Here is a 23,079-nt window from a genome sequence, read left to right on the forward strand (position 1 = left end):
AATGGCTAAGATTAAAAATTCAGGTGACAGCAGATGCTTGCGAGGTTGTGGAGAAAGAGGAACACTCCATTTCCAGAGTGGTTGCAAGCTTGTATAACCACTCTGGAAATCAATCTGGCGGTTCCTCAGAAAATTGGACATAGTACTACAGGAGTAGTCTACCTTTTATACTATCACCTTATATCCACTTCCTCTTTTTTTTCCTGTTTACTACTTTTATCATCCCCTCTCCCATTCCTTCCCCCTAACACTAGATAGGAAAGAAAGATAAGAGAGAAAGATAGGAGGGAAAGAAGGGTGGGAGAAAGAGAAAGATAACTAGAGAAACAAATCCCTGATTCTAACCTCCTTAGTTTCCTTTCTGACCATGATCAATAACAACTTGTAACCTACCTCCTAAAATAACAACAAACATCTATAACAGACTGAATGACCAATCCCACCCACCCCACCTCTTGGGAATGGGAGCTGCTTGTTCTTAATATTGCTTCTAGCTGTCTGGGAGCAAAGAAATCTTTTGTAGATCCTAAGAAAGTTGGGATATTGGCCAGGTCCTAGGAGAGCTAGCTGTATCTTTTGCTGTCCAGCCTCTGTGGGATAGAAAAAGCTTAACTGAAGACCTGGCTGAAGCAGTCTATGAAGTTGGACCATTTAAGAGCAGTGGTTTTGAAATTAACCTGGATGCAAATGTTTGAGAAAAAGTAAGTGAGGAAGTCAGTGAGGCTGGATCAAATGGTCTACTTTGCTTTGGGTTTGGCCCTTTTGTTCTGAAAACACACAAACTTTTAAAGGTAACATTATAGGTACATTTTTGCATTAACATATGTATGAAATTTGCCATGTGCACAAATCAGCTAAAGATGATTTTTCTGCTCTATGTGTGTGCAGGTGAAAGGCATTTATCAACTTTCTAAGTCTGTTTGAACTGTGTAACCAAATTGTAATATACATCTCCATCCATGCCAGATTAAAGGTTGGCATGTAATAATTAGCCATGAGGACTGGGTTGCAGAGACATCCATGTCTCAGGTAGCCGGAGGTCTTCCCTGGTTAAATCTAATCTTTATAAGTTTTGATGGCAACCATATTTTTTTCATTCTCTGTAGAAACGTGAGCAAACTGCATGCTCATCACAGAGCTATTGCAGGCTTCCATCTGATGTCAGCACATCCTTATAGTGTATAGGTTGATCTAATTCCACAGGCTTTTTCTACAACCCAGTGTCTCTCAGCTGCTGTTGTTCCTTCATTAACATTAAGAAAATTTAAAGTTAACAAAGCACTATTTAATGTGTGCCTGGGGGTGTTTACTCTTCCTTTTTGTTTAATAAGCATCTTTTTAAAAGTGAGATTAGTTGTCTACAAGACAACTGCTTATCTTGTAGGGTTGCATGGTTTACTGTGATGTGCTTTATATTATAATATGCAAAGAATTGTTTCATCTTATTGAACACATATGCAGGGGCATTATCAATCTTAATTTGTGCAGGTATCCCTATAATTGCCATTATTTCCAGTAAATGTGTAATAAAGAATCAGTTTTTTCAGAACTCAACACAGTTGCCCATGAAACCCTGAATATCTATCAGTGGTATGGTGTATAACTTTTAGTTTTCCAAATTCTGCAAAATGAAACACATCCATTTGCCAGGTTACTTCCAGCAGGTAATGGAGTTTTTGGTTATACAGAGAACAAGAAATTTCCTCATTTCTTTGTGCCAGTGGACCTGGCAAACATGTATGAGACTGAATATGAGTAATACATAATGGATAGTTTCTATGTCTGATGGCCTGGTACAGTTGTATAAATAACAAAGTTAACTAAGAATTATCAGGAATAAATTTAGTTTCTATTTGCAAAACAACTCTTTCTGCATGTTGAGAGTTAATAATTATAGAAAGAGGGAGATTCAGAAAAATCTAATAATTCCATAAGGATTACATACAGCTCTGATTTTTTTAACCGAATTATATGGGCTTTGGAACCCTTTGCTTAATTTTGCTGATTTATAACCTGCCATTCCCACCTCATTTGCATCAGTATAGAATGTAGGTGCTTCAAGAATTAGCAGTCCCTTTACAATACATGGGAGAACCCAATTAGTTCTTTTTATAAGCTGTAAATGCTTGCTTTTAGGATATTTGTTATTAACTTCTCCCAAATAGCTACTATAAGCTCTTTGCCAATCTTCATTGATTATCCATGACATAATATCAACATTAGTAAGAAGCATTACAATTACAGTTTCAGCTGGCCATTCCTGACAATTGACAGTCTTATTCTACCCTTTATGATTAATTCGGAAGTCTTTTCTATGTATGTCTTGATTTTCTTTTTCTTTTTTTTAATTTTGTTTATGTTCTAAGAAAACTCATTCCATAACTATCTGCCCTTTGGATAATGAGACCAGAAGGAGAATGAGTTGAAGGCAAAAGTAACAAAAATATAATCAAGGTTATGATCAATTCAATCCACATATGCATCTTTCAGTCTGAGTTCTACCAGAGTTAACTCTTTCTGCTTCAGCTGTTAATCATCGTGAATTGTTTAAGTTAGAATATCCTTGTAAAGTGTGAAACAAATTACTTAATTCATGAGTAGTTAGTCCAAATATAGACCACAGCCAAGTAGTATCTCCCACTAATTTTTGAAAATTAAGAATTTGCAACTGATTTCTACAGATCTGTACCTTTTGTCATCAAAATTTTTGTTGACTTAATTTATAGCCCAAATAGTTAATAGAATCTCCTCTGTGTATTTTTTCAGGATCAATCTGTAACCTCCAGTATGGAAGAATTCTTTGTGTTTCCTTAAACATCTTCTCTAAAGTATTTGCGTCAGAATCAGTCAACAAAATCACCACTTATGTAATAATAAATAATAGACTGAGGAAATTGTTTATGAATTATTTCTAGCAGTTGTGTACAAAATATTAACATAAAGTTGGACTATTTAATATTCCTTATGGAAGCATTTTCCAATGATGTCTTTTTATTGGACCACTGTTGTTACAAGTAGGTACCTTATGCTCATACAAAGGGATTGTGAAAAGGTAGTCTTTTAAATCAATTACTGTTGTAGCCCATGACTTAGGTAACAAAGAAGGTAAAGGAATTCCAGGTTATAACAGTTCCATTGGTTGAATTCCTTATTCACTGCTCTTAAATCTGTTTGCATCCACCATTTTCCTGATTTCTTTTTATAACAAACACAGGGGAATCCCATAGGCTGGTAGACTCTTTTGTATGTTGAGTCTCCAGCTGTTCTTGTACCAAGTGCCTGTGGTTTCTCCTTAGTTAAGGGCCACTTCTCTATTCACACAGGCTTGTCTGTCAACTATTTTAGGGGCAAGGCTGTTGGTGTTTCAGCACTGACCCTTCTTTTTTTTTTCCTATGTTTTCCCTCATTTGTTAGTCTTTTTTTTCAATTTTTATTAGATATTTTCTTCATTTACATTTCAAATGCTATCCTGAATGTCCCCTATACCCTCCCCTCACCCTGCTCCCCTACCCACCCACTCCCACTTCTTGGCCCTGGTGTTCCCCTGTGCTGGGGCATGTAAAGTTTGCAGTACCAAGGGGCCTCTCTTCCCAATGATGGCTGACTAGGCCATCTTCTGCTACATATGCAGCTAGAGACACAAGCTCGGCACTGACCCGTCTTATAAATTTGAAAACTCAATCCCCGTGTTGTCTCATATTTGCTCAATAGGCACAGATTGTGCTTGTTTTTGATGACATATATTAATACCTTCCTCAAGAACATCTGCCATTTCCCCCCTACTTTCTTCATGAGTGGTCTTAGGGATTGCAGGAATATTAATGAGTACTCCACTGTTGTAAAAGATACTTTCCCCATACATTTGTGGGTATGTCAGCCACTATGGTCTCAACTTACCTGTTTGCCCTTCAGGTCCTACACACTTAACCTACTGTACACTTTGTCTTATTTGAAATAACTTAGCAATTCCTGTAAACTCTGTGCAAACCTTCTGAAGTGGCCATTTTGGATTCCAGGATTTTGGGAAAATGATAGTCACACCAGCTCCTGTATCTACCAAACCTATTTCAATATCATTCCCTCGTAGCTTTAAACTGAGTCTCTGATCATTAACCACTGTTTGCCAGGAAACACATTTTCAAGTGGTTCCAAATCCCCCTGTTCTTTCTCCCGGAGCAGCTTTGTCCTTAATGTAGAGACACTGAGCAGTTCTATCCCCAGTGCTAATTTGCATATCTCTCTCTCTCTCTCTCTCTCTCTCTCCATGTGCTGCAATTTTAATTTCTTCCTTGTAATCTCCATCCATAATACCTGGGTGCACAGTAAATCCTTGGATTTATTAGAACTGCTGAATCTTATGGAAGCGTTTCCTCAACTGAGACTCTTCTTCCTGATGACTACAGCTCGTATCAAGTTGACACACAAAGCCAGCCAGTACACAAGGCATAGGGACTCATCTAGGGTTTTCTCTTTCTTGAGAGAGTGATCTGATTTCCTCTGGTGAAAAGCAGACTTGTGCACTATATTGGAATATTCCTTTTATGATCATGAGTAAGAGAAAAATACATTTACTAGTAGCTCTTGTTTATTATTTTCTGGGTTGTTCCCGACACAGACATATTTCTAGCATAGCCCAGGGACACACATACTGAAAAAAAAATCCATGTGAATAATAGATAGCTCTGTAAGCACTGGCCAGATGTTCAGATTTGTAAGCAGTGGGCAAGTAAGTACTAATCTTCCCTTGTCTGCCTTGTTATGATGCTACTGCTTCCTTGCTGGCGTATCATGGTTGCATTTTGTGAGAAGTACACAGACTGACTTCTCTTAGAAATAGCATGGCATTAAAGCAATGGTAAAACTATTCTATGGGTAAAATAGAAAACACAGTCTTTATAATCATTGGCCTTGAGAATAAAAGTCAGATAATGTAATTGCCTTACGAAGAAAGGCAAACTGTTTCACACCTTTGGGGCCGGCTTACCCATGCCCCTGACATCAGGGTCAACTCTACTGTGCTGCCTGGATAAAGTTCAGGGCCTGCTGTCCGAAGTGCTTCAGCAGGTGTGGAGCTGGTCCAGATCTCTTGCTCTTATGTCCCGATCAGGGCTATAAGAGGGAAAGGGGTCTCTCCTTCACTGACTCCATCACACAGCAGACAAGAGGCAGGACTTGCTTTCCCACACTCATACCCATGGGGCCAGCTCACCAGCATCCCTCACATCTAGGGCCAGCTCCGCTGTGCTGCCCAGGTGAGGTGCAGTGCCCTCTCTTCCACTATGATGATCTAGGGACTAGTTCTCCTGCCTGCCATAGGTGGTGAAGGGTTGTATCTCTCCCTTACCCATGACATCACAAGGCAGACAAGTGGCTGAGCCAGCTCTCTCATGCTCACATGCTTGGGGCTGGCTCTCCTGTACCTGTTGCCAAGGTCAGCTCATTTGTGCTGCCCAGGCAAGGTGCAGGGACTACTCTCCCAAGTGCTGCAGCTTGTGACAGGGCCAGCTCTCCTGCTCTCATGACTCCAGGGATGGGTCTCCTGCCTGCAGCAGGTGGTAAGGGTCAAGAGAGGAGGAGGTATCTTTTCCTCATCCATGCTACTGCATGGGAGAGGAGTGGTAGGACCAGCTTTCCCATGCTCTTATCCTCAGGTAGGTTCACCTTCAACCCTCACAGTGTGTGGGCTGCTTTCCTGAGTACTGTAACTGGTTGGGGGTAGGATTGGCTTTCCTGCTCTTCTTCCTCCAAGGCCAGCTCTCCTAAGATGCCCAGTTCTGCACAGCCCTTGGGCATCAATATGTACCCGGATGGCAGTCCAGACCATGGATGTCTGACTGGCCTCTGGTGGTTACAGACTCCTGCAGCTGCAGGGTCACTGATCCAGATGTGCCCCCCCCCCCAGTGGCAGAACAGGACAGAACCACACCATGGTCTCAAGTGGCATCCCCAGCTACTCACATCAAGCTGTTCCTCACTACCCTTGAGTCTCCATTTCTGCCTCCCTCCATGTGCCTGCATCTTTCTGCGTTTCTCTTTTCCTATTTCTCCACACTTACTTGTTCCTCTTTGCGGTGCCCAGGATCTTTGAGTGTCTAGAGTCATTTCAGGAGTGGTCTCAAGGGTGCTATGCCCCCTTGTACATTATGGCATTGGGCAGGGGTCATCTGAGGCATGGTCTGTCCTCCATGCCTGTGCAGTCCCAGACTGGTGGTCATCTCAGGCTGGCTCCCTGTACAGGCCCCATGGCACCTGTAGTCTAGGGCTCACTCCCTGCCCAGCCTGCCAGAGTGACCCCTTATGAGCATCTGTTTTAGACTCACTCTGGCCAGGGGCCCACAGTCCCAGTCAGGGTTCCTTTAGTCTCTGATTTGTTTCCCATTCTGGGAGCCTGTCCGGGCCTGCCTGGCGCTGGACTGGAGGTTGTTTGAGGCTTGCAGTTTTCAGGGAATGTTAGGCTACTAATCATTCAGATGCTCATAGGTCAGAACACTGAATGCAGTCAAAGCCTCTTTCTTCTCTGTCACCTACTGGTGTGCATGTTGCAGCAGCCACACCTGTAACACCTCTGGGAGCAGGGTTGATATGTATGGGTTTTACCCTGGGAGCATACTCTATTATATTTCAGTAATCAAATATACTTCAAAGTATATTTATTAAGATTTTTATTGAAAATTCTTAATTAACTTTGACATTGTTTTCTTTTTGTTTGTTTTCTTGCTGTACATTGTCAATTACATTCATATATATACATATACACATATATATATTTATTTTTTTAATTTATTTAATTATTATTTTCTTTATTTACATTTCAAATGCTATCCTGATAGTTCCCTATACCCCACCCCTGCCCCTGCTCTCCTACCCACCCACTCCCACTACTTGGCCCTGGCCTTCCCCTGTGCTGGGTCATATAAAGTTTACAAGACCAAGGGGCCTCTCTTCCCAATGATGGCTGATTAGGCCATCTTCTGCTACATATGCAGCTAGAGACTTGAGCTCAGGGGGACTGGTTAGTTCATGTTGTTGTTGCACCTACAGGGTTGCAGCCCCCTACAACTCCTTGGGTGCTTTCATAGCTCCTCTATTGGGGGCCCTGTGTTCCATCCAATAGCTGACTGTGAGCATCCACTTCTGTGTTTGCCAGGCACTGGCATAGCCTCACAAGAGGCCGCTATATCAGGGTCCCTTCAGCAGAATCTTGCTGGCATGTGCATTAGTATCTGGGTTTGGTGGCTGATGATGGGATGGATTCCCGGATGGGGTAGTCTCTGGATAGTCCATCCTTTCATCTTAGCTCTAAATTTTGTCTCTGTACCTATATCCTTTCTTGGGAATTTTGTTCCTTATTCTAAGGAGGAATGAAGTATCCACACAATGGTCATCGTTCTTGGTTTTCCTGTGTTTTGCAAAATGTATTGTGTTGGTCTGTAGCCATTCCTCTTTCCTCCTGTTGCTTTCTGATCTGATCTGTGTAGGCATGACTCAACCATGTGCAAGTCCTGTCTCTTCTGTCTGGTTACTGACTCTGTTGGAGTTGAGCAGCCCCACAGACACTGCTGTTCCAGAGAAGAGTTTTGAGATAGGTGGGACAAATATTTGTCAAATGTGGCCTTAGGGTGCTCTGGCCCTGTTGTCTACCTTCCTTGCTCACCACCACATGCCCAACATATGGTTAACAGGTGAAGGACCCCAAATTAGAGACATAGTCTTTTGGTTTAAAACTCAGTCCTGCCAACATTGAATGGCATCATGAAACATGACTACCATAAACATGGAGAGTTTGTATGGAGCTGTATCTGTGGGAGCAGCAAAATAAGAGAATAGGGAGGAGAGAACCCATGACTTGATTACTAGCAATGAGAACATATAGAAAATAAGCAAGTATATTTGGTTATATAAGACAGATTATATAGATATTGTTATTTTATGTAAAGGCAGCCTTCTCAGGGGTCTCAGGAATGTCCCTGATGGCCTACCTCTTCCCTGAGAAGCCCTTATTGAGCTGTAAGTCATGAGCAAAATCTATCCTGCCACCAGTTTTTGCAGATATATTTTTATTGATAAGTAATGTCATAATTTACTTTGTTTTACCATATCAAAATATACCCAAGATTGGGTATTTTATTTTTTAAACAAAAGGTTTAATTAGATCACAGTTCTGGAGTTCCATGACTAGCACATTGGCATTGACTTCTGGTGATGCCTTTGGCTGTATTGTAGCAGGCTAGACAGCATCACAGGGTTGGGAAGGCAAATAGTGAGGAGAGAAGGAAAGAAAAAAATGGAGAGGAAAGAAGCAGGGTGAGCTGGAAGTTTTGTAACAGCTGTTCTTGAGCTCACTAGTGAGATAAACTCACTCCTTCAAGAAAAACATCTGTCCTCAAGACTTACTCTTAAAGTGTCAAACGTGCAGCAGATGAACCATAGGGGACAAGCCATATCTAAACTAGAACACATTACCATTTCTATTCATTTACCCACTAGTCAATGGCTGCTTTCACAATACACAGAGGAGTCAAGTAACTAGAACAGATTTGGCCTATAAAGCCTGAAATATTTATCTTGCCCTTTATAGGAGAAATTGGCCAACAGCTGGTTTAGAGAGTCTAGACTTTTGGAAGGTTATGCAGGAACCATAGATAATTTGAATTTCAGACTTTTAAAACCCCAGTCTTGCCATTATATGAATTTGAGATCAGTTAGATGGAATGACTGATTTCTTTCCCTCCCTCCCTCCCCCCTCCCTCCCTCTCTCCCTCCGCCCCTCCCTTCCTCCCTCCCTCCGCCCCTCCCTTCCTCCCTCCCTCCATCCCATTCATACTACTTCCCACTCTGCTTTCTTGCTTTTATCACCATCATCATCATCATCATCATCATCATCATCATCATCATCATCATCTTAAAGCTTCATACTAGGGATTGAACCCAGGGGCTTGGGTATATAGGTAAGCTCTACCACAGAACTATAACTTGACTCTAAGAACAGCAGTGGTGATTTTGCTCTTTGTGTGTGTGTGTCTAATGTTTGTTTTAAATTTCATTTTGTTTTGTTTATACAGGATCTTACTATGTAGATCAGGCTAGCTTCAAGTTTGTAATCCTCCTGCCAAAGGCATTAGTTTCAAGGAAAGATTACTATATCAGGATACATGAGATGAGGTTTGATATTCAGGGAAACACACACATACACAGGAACAAAAGTTTAACTTCAGAAATAATATAACGAGACTTTGTCCTTTTATAGTTAAGAGGACAACAAAAGACTAATCTGTGACCCTCTGGCTTATTTATCATACTTATATTTTAGTACAAGAAACACATTTAATTTTCCCTAGTCATTTTCTATCCCTTTTGAAGACCCAAGTATTTGGTCAGAATAATTTCCTCAGATTAACAAAGTGCACTTACTGTTGGAAATTAGGTGTTTTAGCTCAGTTCTGTTTCTTTCCTTTCTCTCAGCTTGAAGTCAATGGCCCAAAATGACTCTGCTAGAGGAGACTCACTTCCGTAAGGAGGAAGAGCAGGTTGGAGGCTGGGATGAGCATGCCACTGCACCAGATCTCTGCCATCCCTTCTCAGGATGCCATTTCTGCTAGAGTCTACAGAAGCAAGACCAAAGAGAAGGAGCAGGTAATGTGAGAACTTCTTCAGTGCCTCCTGGGGGTTCTTTCCTGGTAGCTGTGGCCAGATGTGGCTGAACAGCTGTTTTATTTTGAAGGCAAAAATATGGCAGTGAAAAATATGGCATGGTGTCAGGAGCATGAGGTGGTGGCGGGTCTCATCATTTCCAGGCAGGAAGCAGAGAATATGGCAGTGAAAAATATGGCATGGTGTCAGGAGCATGAGGTGGTGGCGGGTCTCATCGTTCCAGGCAGGAAGCAGAGAATATGGCAGTGAGAAATACGGCATGGTGTCAGGAGCATGAGGTGGTGGCGGGTCTCATCGTTTCCAGGCAGGAAGCAGAGAATGTGGCAGTGAGAAATACGGCATGGTGTCAGGAGCATGAGGTGGTGGCGGGTCTCATCGTTTCCAGGCAGGGAGCAGAGAAGGCGCTGGTGCTTGGATCACTTCATTCTTGAGTTGGTCGTCCCACCTAGGTTAATTCAGTCTCTAAACCCTGTCACAGACACACTAATAGCTTTGTCTCCTGGGTGAGTCTAGATCCTATGGAGTTTACAGTCAGTACTAACCACCATCACAAATATATCATTTGGATACTTTTTCACATTTAATTATTTTACATCTGTACTAATCGTATGAATGGTGTGAGCATGCTATGGCCCCAAAATAGAGGGCAGGGGACAGCTTTGGAGACTTGGATCCTGGGAAGTGATCTCAGGTTCTCAGGCTTGGTAATTACCATTACCTAATGAGCCATCTCCACAGCCCCAACCATTACAATTATTTTGTTAAAATTTCACCAACTGCAATCTAGAGCAATACCTGAGCTCTAAAGGGATGGTTTCTCTGGAGATGTGCTAATGAGCACAGATGGCTGTGTTCAGAGGTGATTGTCTTATGCAGGTTTCTGGGTTCTAAAGTTTTTGGCATAGGCTTATCAGCTTCTTAGCTATAAGTGACATACTGGTCTTAGTTGGCTAAGTCTTCTGATTATGTCTTACACATTCCTGAGAGGAAGTTCTTTCGATTCTCAAAACAAGATGCAGTGTATAGATGTATTTGAGCAAAGATTTCGGGGCTTGTTACTGCATGTAGGAGGTCATTATAATCAGCCTATCTGTTTTCACGCTCTGACAGTCTGCCTTGACGCATATAAACATTAGTTGGATAAGGTCAGTGATGGAGGGATTTCAGAACTTACTGTAGAAAACAGGGATTATGTGTAGAGCTAAGGGCAAAGGAGAAGGCAGAGTGACTCAGGTTGAGGAAACCACAAGCTCAACCCTAAATCTGTAGATAGAATTTGTGACCTGCCTGTGCTGAGAAGTGAAAGAGAAGCTCTGCAAAAATTCCTCCTCTTCCCCTCCTCCTCTTCCTCCTCCTCCCTCCTCCTCCTCCTCTTCCTCTTCCCCCTCACCGAGGTTCTGGGAGCTGCAAAGATAAGGTCTTTATCTTGGGTCATACCCAAGGTGACTTTATGCACAGTTCTCTATAGCATGCACTGCATGAACCTATAAATGGTAGTCTGTGGATTGCTAGTGCCTGGTACTTTGTTTTACTGTCTGTTGATGAAGGCGGGACTCACTTTCAGTGGCATGAGAACCACCACTGGGAATACTTTGTAATCCCTAAAGGATTTTCTCCCTATCACTTGTGTGTAGATAAACGATTCTTTAAGCGGGCTACTGTGTTTAGGCTTGTTTTATTTTTGGAGACAGGGTCTCAGTATGTAGCTCTGGCTGTCTTGAGACTCATTTTGGTCTCGTAGAGATCCACCTGCTTCTGCTTCCTGAGTGTTGGGATTAAGGGCATGAGCCACCATGGGACTTTTTAGGTTTTTGTAGACACTAACCCATTACTTTTCAGCCTTTAGTCTCCTTTTGGAAACCTGAATTGCTTCATTAAAAAAATTTTTTTTTCATCTTAACTGTCTTAGAGAATACAATCTTCTTCTTTACATCTTAAAGTTAGTAATATGTTGCTTCAAGACCTATCTTAAAGCAACTTTGTGTACAGTAAGTGTTAATGTAAATTAATGTAATGTAAAAGTCTAAAAGTTTAGTAGTTGATCTCCAAGTCAGTGTTTGGAAATACACATTTGCTTGACAGTCATTGTCTATTTTAGGACAATATTGCATTTTCCAGACTTAAGATCAGGATTCTAGGATACACTGTAAGTAACAGCATCTTTTCCAAATTAAGGAGAAAATTTTACTATAGGAAGGGAAGGCTTCTTTGGATTCCCAGAAAGAGCTAGTTCCCAGTGCTGTGGGATGATTCAACCCTGGTCAGGAGCGAGCAGGAGGCAGTGAATCATAAACGTTCAATTGCTGCATCTTGTGCTAAACATTGTCACTATCTTTATTATGACTGGAAACAAAACACCTCTACTGTTACCAGCACTGCCACTTAGAAACTGCTGGCGCTGGAAAAAACCCAGCACCTTCTGTTGAGACAGGTTCAGTATGCACTCTCTGTTGTTGGCCTCTATCCATCCAAAGGGCAAAGTGGAACCAGGACCAATAGGTTCCATGGGTCTGGGTCCCTCTGGAAGTGTTACAGCTCTTAGAAGAAAATCGAGAAGGTTTGGACAGCGGTGACAATGGCAGCCAGCCATAGCACTAGTGGGGAAGTGACAACTGCAGCCAGGCGGGTGGGTCCAAGATCCAGTGATGAATGCTTTGGGAGAGAGGACTCTTCCCCAAGAGTACAATTCAGTAAAAACAGCCACTCTCATATAGTCCTCAGTGAAAGAAGTTGTGCACGTTTTTCCGTGGGGATAGGGACTGTATAAACATTGCAGAGTAGGGTGGGAATTAGGGGTACATGTTTCCTATTGGCTTAGTTTGAGTGATGCTCTTTTTGAATGGGAGGGACTCCAGGTGTTTTCCCTACCTGACTGATTGTCATGGTCCTCTCAGAGGGGCGTCATGGTTCCAGAGCAGATAGAGGGAGGCAGGGGTTCTATGGGATCTAAGCTCACTCAAACTTACCAGTTCTTCTGGTGACACAGTTCACCTGCCCCACACTCTGTAGCCTAGGCTAGTCCCAAACTCCATCCTCTTCCGTTGACCACCTTTGTGTTAGGATTCCAGGTGTGTGCTGCTGCTCCTGGTGTACACGTCACTGTTGCCAAGACTAGCCACGCTGAGTAGATGGTGCATGTTCTGCCACTCTGGCCCCATGCCTCCTGTGTGATCCAAGCTGTGAGCATGAATGGGTGCCTTTCATAGAGGACCACATCACCTGGGACCCAATTTGTAAGATTATCCAGAAAATACATTTTCACTTTCTACCCTTAAAGAACTGGTCCACATCATTGCATTCCTGAAAGCATAATAAAAAAGATGATACATAGTTGGTTTGTATTTAGACAACTACATAGAAAGCAAAAGACATTTTTCATATTTTTAAGGAATTATAATTCTCACACCATTGATTTCAGCATCTTTTAAATATCAAGAGAGAGATTTTATCATGAAGCATCATGATATTTAAACAAACTTCAGTTTGCTCTGAAAGTATATAAATGGAGAAAATTTTAATACAAGGAAGTAGCTTTATATACACTTTATATAAATGATCTAATTACCTAACTCTATAGTCTTCTGTATTTGGCATCTGGAACAAGAGCCTCACAGTTGACGAGGTGATAGCAGTATTCTGAAGCATAGTCTCTATACTTTCACCTCTTAATATTGTTACTTTAATATGCCAGATAAATAGTGAAAACCTACAATAAGAACTTGTTGAAAATCTGAGCTTTAGTATTCCAGACTCTCGTTTCCAGTCTAGTGCTGAACATTCTTTGTATCTCAGGGCAGACTGTTCTCAGAGCCTCCCTGAATGCTGCCCACACCTTCCTCACTTCCTTCTCCCTCCCTCTCGCCCTCCTTTCCTGTTTCCTTCTCCTCACATTTCTCCCATACAGTCTCCAAAGTTCAGGATAGCAACATGTACTAGATACCACACCTGGCCTACCTACTACTGTGTGTGTGTGTGTGTGTGTTTAAACTATTAAGGTCTCTCATCAACATGGTTTCTAGCTTTCTCTTATTAGCAGCCCCACTGTATACTCCCAGGAATCATAGTTTTATTTTGCAGAATAAAAATTGCGTCTTCCATATATTACAACTTTGCATGTCGGTATTCATCCTGCCCTTTTTCTAGTTCTGACTTCTTTGAAGAGACATAATGAAATGGAGAGATATTTTAGGGTGTTTACTGTAAGTTGCTCTCCGTTCCCAGAAATAATGACTCTGGGGCTTTACGATGTTTACAAATACCTTGGCATAAGCTTTGGCTTGTTCTCTGACTAGCTCATAACTTAATATCCCATTTATTCTAATCCATGTTTTGCCACGTGGCTGGTTACATCTGCTCAGATTTCGTGTACTGTCTTCCTTCATGCACTTGGCCCAATCCCAGAATCCTTTATGCCCACCAGATGCCCCACCTTCTATCCTACCCTTTACTTAGACCAGAGTTTTGTTTTTGTTGTTGTTTTTATTGACAGGTGAAGTATCCATCCACTACACATCAAGTATTCCTACATAGAGATGAATATGCAGTTTTGAAATCCTAAGTGAAGTCACTCACTACCAGTTAACATGTTACTACCTGTGTCATCATTTGTGTGGCTCTTTGGGTTATTAATTACCTTTCTTGTGAGACTCTCAGGGCATTAATATTTGCCTCAGCACAGTTTCTATTGCTATAACAGAATCCCTGAGACTGTAGGCTGATCAGCCTCTGGTAAGGACCTCTTCATGTGCCATGCATGACAGGATGACAAGACTGGAGGGTGTGAGAAAGGAGAAGAGAGTACAGAGGGGTGGAGTCTCTAAAGAGACTTCCCATAATAACCAAAACGCTCTCCTGGAAACCATGCTCATCCTCTTATGATGGCAGATCCTTCTTAACTAAATACTTCTTAAAGGCCTACTACCTTTTTGTACACTGGGACAAGTGGACCAACCATATTCATACCATAGTACCATTCTCACATCTGGAAATAGGGATCCATTTTCTTGTGGTGTTTTTGGGGCCATATGTGTAACATCTTTTGAATCTGCTTCCCAGGGTGCTTATCCTGTTTGGTAATCACAGCTCGCTAGTGTAGTACTGCTCGGGGCCCTCCCAGTTTACTCAGCCATATACAGGAAATTGTAGCCTGCTTGTCGTTCATGAACCAGAGATGACTCCCTCCTCACTAGCTTTCATTTTCAGCCTTACTGTTGAAAAGTGTAGAGATGAGTTCTGACGGTTCCCCTGGAGATTGGAGAGGGGGTAGGATGCTGTTACCAAACATTAAATTCAGCGTTGCCAAGTTTGAGCTGATTGTCTTTTTCATGTGCTTGGATCTTAAAGTAATGGTTGTTTACTATTTTAGAGCTGAACTCTGGGGAGGAGATTTTGCTAGAGTTCATGTTATTTAGATAAAACAGTCAGAATATACTGTAAGAGAAGTATTTGCTAATGGCTTCATGTGTTGTATATAAATTGAGTGAAGGTTATAAAAGTAATTAGTCAGGTGTTACTAATGAATATGATTTGTTGGCTGTTGCTACTTGCTTGTAGCTGGTATGAGCCAAGTGACAGGTAACTTTTCAGATATTCTTTCAGTAACTGTTAAATTGAAAACTATCCAAATTTGGTTTTTAATGCAGAGATTTCACAAAATAACACTGTAAAATACTATTATAGTATTCTAAATGAAATTAATGACCTTGAATGCTTGGCTTCAGCAAGATGACTTCCTTATCTCATACAAGAATAAACAGACCCCCTCCCCAATGTTGTGGAAACCTGAGCTTGAATATTTCTCATGTTTCTTCTAAAGTAATTTCTTGCAGATGAATAAAAATATACTGCACACATTTGTTCATTTGTATAACTGTAGCAACAGTGTATTGTATCTTGAAAGAGCCCTTTCCTTGGCAAACCTGTGGCAGTACATTGTGATAGCTGACCCAGGCTGCATCACAGCCTGAGCTATTATGTATGATGAGTCTTCCTTGGGTTCCAGAATGCTCTCGTCTTTTGTTCCCAAGATTCCTCCATTCGTAATCGTTCTATCTCCCCCCTGTGTACTGTATTCTGACTGTCACCATAGTTTTCTTCTGGGCTGACATTTTTAATGTTTTTTTAAAAAATCATTTTATGTCCTTACAATGTGTTTTCCCTTTTATGTTTGTGAATATATGATTATAACCTAATTAGCTAATTAGCTGTGGCTTCTTGTTTAATTATTATTTTTTCCCTTTTCTGCCTCTGATAATTGTCTTGCGTGTTTTGAGCATGGAGAATGCTGCTGCTAAGGGTTCACGTTACTGTAACAGATGCTTGCTTCCTGCTCATCTGCATGCCTGGTTCCTGTAAGGTCTTAGTATTGGGCCATGTAAACAGCATACTCTTCATGTGAGCACTAAGAACAGCAAATGCTCATTGTTTTCTTCTTTTTATAGATGAGCTTAGAAAGCAGCTTACATGTTCTCTGTTAGTTGGTGTAGGTGGAATTCACGTAGCTCTTCACAGTCATATTCTTTGCTGGCTTAGGACAGCCTCTATCCCTCTGTGAGGACCTGGCCTACCTCTACTATCTGATTTTGTATGTTGCTAAATTGTCATGTGCTGTTTATGCTCACTGTGAAGTTGCCTCTGGAAGTGGGATTCCCTGTCCCATCACTTCAAACTGAAACATGTTTGTCTCAAAAATGACAAGATTCTCTGTCAAGAGAGGGGCTGCTTCTCTTCCCCCAACTCCACATCAGGGAGAGAGGGAATGGGAACCGTTTCTGACTGCTGTTGTGTATCCCATGATAGGGGGCAACCAAAGCCCAGCCATGGGAAGGAAGGAAGCTCATGGTAGAGACTGCAGTTGGGAGGTCCTGCTCACCATCTTCACTTCCCCAGGTACCAGATATAACCCACCTTGTGTCACCGTCTGATCAAGAAATGGTTTATTGTGACTGTGCTGAATAACAGGAACCGTATGACGATGCTGTGTCAGTTCATGAGGCACCGGCCAGCCTGGTGACCATGCCAGTGTGTTTCCCCTCCTGCTCTACACTGGCATCTTTGATTGTAACAGGATAAGCTTCCATGGCTGCTTTCAGTTGGTCACCTGTCAACTTCAAGTGGCAGCCACTACACTTTGAAACCTTTGAAAAACTTCCCCTGCCACCCCTTCATTTGCAAGTCCAAGAGGAGTCCCTGTCAGATCATTGGTGATGGCTGAGTGCTGTCTCCATGGCTTTATGGCCCCTTGAAACTTAAAGAGAACTCACTTGATTATCTAAAATTATCACCACAAATAAAGTAAATATGAGATAAACAAGTAGTAAGTCAGTAGGAAAGAAAAAACAAAAAGCTATAAAAAATGAAGTAGCTGTTAATGACAACTAGCATAGACACATTTTTAAAAGAGTGTGCTCTAATATCAAACAGCAAATTACAGCTGTAAAGAATTGCGGTTATTTTTGCCCTGACCCAAGAGAAGAAATTCTTCTTTTATGTTATTCATATTGTCATTATCAAGAGTGAGAGGAGGCCCTTAAGCTTGAGAGAACTGTGTATATCTATAACCCACAAGGAAGACATTTAATAACCTATTTAAATGCTGGTTCATGGTCCTGCTATCAACTGTAAACTGATAATCTAGTGAACCGTGCTACAAAGCTTTTCTCTGAATTCTACATGTGAACTGTGTCAAGTGTGCCCACACATGCACATACATATACATGTATGCATACACACACACACACACACACACACACACACACCTTTTTACAATGTCTAAATGTAGTACTGGGACACAATAACTCCGATGGAGAGAGATACTGACATGCTGACCCTTTCTTCCCTCCTTCTCAACTCAGCTCTTGATGTTCTTATATATTCTCTATGCCAACACCCCCTCCCTGAGTATGTCAGGCTAGCAAGAGCCTACTTTACAAAGCTCCTGAGGAGAAGAGCTGCCAGAGACCCTGGGAAACATCCTCCTTATCCTTACAAAGAAAGATGGTGTGGAACAAAAGTTACAGACAAGTTGTGAGCTGCCATGTAGGTGTTGGGAATTGAAATTGGGTCCTCTTAAAGAACAGTCAGTGCTCCTAACTACCGAGCTATCTCTCTAGCTTCTAAAATTATTATTATTATTATTTTTTACTATTTATTTATTTATGAAACAGGATCTCTACATAGCTCTGGCTGTCCTGGAATTCACTGTACAGACCAACCTGTCCTCTAACTTATAGAGATCTGTCTGTCTTCTGCCTCCCAAGTACTGGGATTAAAGAATGAACCACCTAAGCATATCACTAGGTCTAGCTCAAAAAAAAAAATCTTAAAAACAACAAAACTTCTTTAATTTTAGAAAGCATAAACTCAGAAGTGATATTATAAAGTAACAAAATAAAATGTAAGGAAAGGCTCAGGGCCAAGGAAGACTGCATTGAAGACCAGTTTGCAAAGTTAATAAGTCAGAAACAACTGGGAACAAAATACTCCCCTTTTCCCCATTAACTGACAGATAGCTCAACCATGACCTGTATGGTGCAGCCAGACACCAGGGAGAGTGAATGGAACAGGTGGAGAACAAGACAGAACAAGTGGAGAACAAGACCGAGACTAGACTTCCTAAGGCGGTGGCTGGAGGGAGGGAGGGGGTTACCCAGTCTTCCAGTTCAGGCTTCTCCTGGAATTGTGTTTTGAGTAGTTTTTAGATGCTTCGGGCATTATTCATTTGTAAATATGCAAGCATTGGCAGGTTTCTGGAAACACATGTTCATCAACTTCCTTGAATAAGAACAGTGAGATAAAGGTTTATTTATAGCCAGAGAGCAGGAAAATCCCCCTTGAAGCAGTTTGTTTCCTCGCATCCCTGTTGAGAACCTCCTCCCCCAGCTGGCATGGCGTTACAAGTACTCTGCTGCTTCTCATAGCTCAGCCCCAGAAGGACAAGCTGATGGAAGAAAAAAAAATATTGTTTTTTCAGATATCTGTGGTTAATTATTTACCCTTTCTACCCCTTTTTAAAAAAAGTCTCTCAAGTCAGTCTGGGTGATAGGTTAACATACAAGAGTAAACAGATCCAGGACCATTTACTGCCATCGACTGGAAATTGAGCTTCAATTATTTGCAAGCCAGCAAGTATACTTAGAATCTTTACATTGCATATTGTTGTAGGAGGCCATAGAACAGAAGTGAGATTGGTTGCAGAACGGAACGGACTCATGAATTATTCATTAACTACCTCATTCCTTGGAAATCAGCTGGAGGAAGTAGTCCAGTTTGATCACAGGAATGTTGCACTGAAGTCCAGCAGCAGAGCAGTGTGGTTCTGCTGGCTGCTGCAGGGTTGCAGGGCAGCTGCAGTTCAGGCACAGCTCCCAAACCCCCACCCCCCACCCCCACCCCCCATGGGCACAGGGCACTATGCTGCTGGAGAGAGCTGTACTGAGGACACGCCCATGCATTCTGTTGGAAGATGAAGCTTCAGGTAAGAGGAGTGTCCTGTCAGCACTGCCCAGGTCTCGCTGACTTTAGGGATGCCCTAACAGGCTCTGGAACCTAAGAGTTGCTCAGGGATCCTTCCCTGGAGGCACCAAACACTTGCAGGTCATGTTATCAGGGATATACATTGTAACAGGATTTATTTTAATACAGTATGTCCCTTGTGTTTGTTGAACATATTCTTAAGACAATAAACATTTAAATGTCATTTATCAATTTTTGAAACTATCTTTTGATGTAAAAATATCATTTTATTAATTAACGTTGGCCACTCAATTTTGAATCGTGGAATTTGGCTTTGAAAAATCCTAGGAAGAATGATTTAGTGTTTGAATCAATAAAGCTACAGACTCTTTTCTAGGGAAGTACTGTTTGCAGAAGCCACCTCCTTTCTTTGTGGAACAAAGGGCCTTTGTTCTGATTGTGGATGTTATTTACCATGTATCCATGTAAGCATTTACGTGTGTATGTGAATGCGTTTGTATGTGTTATCATGTGTGCATACACATACTTGCAAACTAGACATGTGATTTTGTCTGTCTGTAGGCTTGTGTATGGTGATGCCTTTGTTTGTTGAGATTGTAGGATGTTCTAGAGCTTATGGGACACAAAATTACACAAAAGTAATTGGAACCAAATTTGATAATTCTCTTGTCTCCTCTTCATTTTTGAGAGGGTCTTGCTGTATAGTCTAGGTTTGAACTGATGATTATAGGCAACTTTCCTACTTCATATTATTAAACTTTATGAATATGAGGGTCTTTTTTTATTTGCTACCCCATTCTAAAAGGCCTTAACAGTACCTGGCTTGTAGTAGCTAGTTAATATGTATGTTCTAATTAGAACATTCTTAACTAAGACTTCTAATACCGATTGTGCTTCAGATGGAATGTAAGAAGTAGTATAATTTCAATAATTTTATAGCAAGTGAATTCTAACTTGCATTGATGTAGATTACTTTAGCTTTAAGGTTTTATATATTTATTTCATATATCTTTTTAAAAAACACTAAGGTGTTTTTTAAGATGGATTTTTATGTGTATGAGCATTTGCCTATATGTGCACCATGTGTAAGCCTACTCACAGAAGTGAGAAGAAGTATCAAATCAACTGAAACTGGAGCTACAGGCAATTGTAAGCGGCTCTGTGGGAGCCATCTCTGCAGCCCCTAGATAGAATTTTTAAAAACCAGGAATGTTTATTCATTTAATTGTTTATATAATTATCAGTAAAAGTCAGTGCATATTGGAAAAGATTATTTTTTTCACTACATTATTACTATAGTTACTATTATCGTAATTATACCATATTGTATGTTATAATTTGAAAAGCATTTGTCAGTCTGTGTCACAGAAAACTATATGTTTATTTGTCTATGATTTTAGGAGTTTTAAACTGCATAAATATGCTGCTTAGTGATAATAAGGAAAGCAATATGTTCTATTAAGACACAGTATGTTTGGCTGGACATGATGGTGCATGTCTTTAGTCTAAGCACTGAGGAGACAGAGGCAGACAGACTTTAAGGTCAGCCAGCCTGCTTTATGCAGTGGGACTTTGTTTCTTGTTACTCAGAGCTTAGAGTTACCACAGTGTCATCTCATTTAGTACACCCCTACCCATTTATAAAGCCTGCCGTGTAAAGGAGAATGCTGAAGAGGCACAGAGATGCTTAGCTCCCTGCTCTGTCAGGGGACCTAAGTTCAGTTTCTAGCTCATATCTAGTGGCTCTTAACTGCTTGTAACTTTAACTCCAAGGAACATAGCTCATTCTTCGGGCCTCTGAGGGTACATGAATACACATGATATTCACATGGACACATGCATATACACACAAGAAAAAAATAAAGGAAACGAGAAAGCTGAATTCTAGAGCCTAGATATCTGGACCCCAAACAAATACTAGCTGCCCTGTTTTACATTTTGTCGTCTCACCTACTTTCTGAGTGCTGTCACTTTATTATTACTTGCTTAAAGCTTTAAAATGAATTAAAAAACAAAAGTAAAGCAGACAGCCACATCACTGTTCATGTAGATTACACTGCCATATCACTATTAATGTAGACTGCACTGCCTTGAGATGATTGATGATGTATTTTGTCTCACTTTAAGTTTATCTTAGTATATTTATTGAATATAGTTTTTAAACTATAGTCATATCTCCTAAATAAGTGGGGTGTGTGTATGTGTGCATGCACATGTGCATGTGTACATTATGCTGGCATCAATATATGAAGGTGAACATGTATTTTTTCTTTCTGAATTTGTAAGTTACCAATTATATCTTTTTCCTCAAATGTTTTAAAATTTCAATTAAAGCAGTGTTCCCATTCATAATCTCTTAATTCTGTTGCTAGGAATTCTCATTTAGCACTCAAAAAACAATGTAGACATTGAATGTTCCCCAATTCTTTAATTAAAGCTCCTGCACAGTTTTGAGTTGAATTAATACAGTTATCAAACAAAACCAGCTGGAGTTTTTTTTAAAAAAAGCTATTTTTCTAACCATTTCCTTCATCCTTGAATTAGGTTTTGGATAAGTGGCAGGGGAGACAACTGAGTGTTAACATGTTAATGAACTGAATGACTGCTGGTACACTAACAGACTGAATAGTACCAGTGCTCCTATAGTGGTGCATGCCTTTAGTCACCTTTAGTTCTAGCACTCAGAAGATAAAGGCAGGAGAATCTCTGTGACCTCAAGGTCAGCCTGGTCTAGAGAGAGCCTTCCAGGACAGCTAAGGCTACTCAGAGAGACCCTGTCAAATCAACACAAAAAACCAAACTGAATGTTTGGAAACCAAAGTGCTTTTAAAGTAAACAAACAAATGATTATTTTAAACCAAGCGCCCCGAAAGCAAACCATAAAAGGTAGCCAGCAACTCGAATCCTAAACATCACAAGGAATCACAAGGAATTCACCAGCCTCTACTCAGGAAGCCAGTGCCATGCGATAGATACAAAGTGAATGAAAAAATAAAATAAAAAAGGAAGGATATTACTGCTTCTAAGTATGGTGGATAAGAAAGTTTATTGTAGATAAAAGGGAGAGCATAACCAGAGGCAGGGACACTTAAGAGAGTCCAGAGGGCACATGTCTAGGTTGAGCCAAGCCATGTAAGGAGAGGAAGAAAGGAGAGGAGCCAGGAGGGCAGTCTGGGCCAAGAAACTGGCCAAAAGAGTAAAGGGTAGACCAGAAAAGGGCAGGCAGCCAAAATGTCTGGGTTATATAGGGAAGGGCAGCCCAGTCCTGGGCTGGAGAAGTTTAGGGTAGGGGCCAGGGTATGCCAGCCAGGTAGGAACTGAGGGATGCTGGGAGAACCAGGCATTCAGGTCCACTTTGATATGTTAGACTCTTCAGCCATTGTTGTTGTCCTAGAGTTTGAGACTTAACACAAGGAATCAATCCTGTCACCTACCTCTGACGTGGGTAACTTCTGTGAAGGTGGTTTGTCCTTGGTCTTCCATATTAAAAGCACCATAATGCAACAAACACAGTTGCCCTCATAGAGAGGGTGAGATTGTTTATTCTGGAGCCAAATTTGAGTGACTGTGACCCAGGAACATAGATTTATGTTATCCCAAATACCATGTTCCAATATGGCAACAGTTTGATGAAATTTTATAGTAACAAAACAAAGAAAATAAATTATGACCCTTCAAATACATTGATGGGAGCATGAGTCGGACAAGTGTCATCAAAGTAAAGAAACCTCTAGTGTAGGCCTCAGAGCCTGTCTTGATGACATTTTTAGCTCTGGGTAGGCAAAAGCTATGAATCTATTTATACATATCAAAATCTATGCCTGATAGTCATTGTTAGATAGACTTTACAACTAGAAAGGAGAGGAGGCCCCAATGAGAAAGAGATGTGGTCTTTGGGGAGCTGTGTTAGCAGTCACACTGCAGACAGGCAGCACAGAACAGTCAAAATCTGAA

General features: G+C 41.1%; 1 protein-coding gene and 1 non-coding gene across 8 annotated transcripts in view; one reads left to right on the forward strand and one right to left on the reverse strand.

Annotated features, from left to right (window-relative positions):
* March8 (membrane associated ring-CH-type finger 8) overlaps positions 1-23,079 on the forward strand; it is a 72,680-nt gene that overhangs the window by 25,872 nt on the left and 23,729 nt on the right. For 4 of the 7 annotated variants that reach the window (XM_029534975.1, XM_021190465.2, XM_029534972.1 and 1 more), the window contains exon 2: positions 9,463-9,633. The exons of 2 other annotated variants lie outside the window; for them this stretch is intronic. In XM_029534975.1, the coding sequence (XP_029390835.1) occupies positions 9,541-9,633 (93 nt within the window). In that variant the 5' untranslated portion in view covers positions 9,463-9,540. Of the gene's footprint in view, positions 1-9,462; positions 9,634-16,440; positions 16,540-23,079 lie in introns of those variants that run through there. One more of the 7 variants, XM_029534973.1, reaches the window with a different exon arrangement.
* Positions 6,447-6,576, reverse strand: LOC115063499. Its single transcript, XR_003843371.1, has one exon. It is a non-coding gene; the product is annotated as a small nucleolar RNA SNORA17 (small nucleolar RNA).

Source organism: Mus pahari, chromosome 2 (assembly GCF_900095145.1).
Source record: "Mus pahari chromosome 2, PAHARI_EIJ_v1.1, whole genome shotgun sequence".
In the NCBI taxonomy this organism is placed as follows: domain Eukaryota; kingdom Metazoa; phylum Chordata; class Mammalia; order Rodentia; family Muridae; genus Mus; species Mus pahari.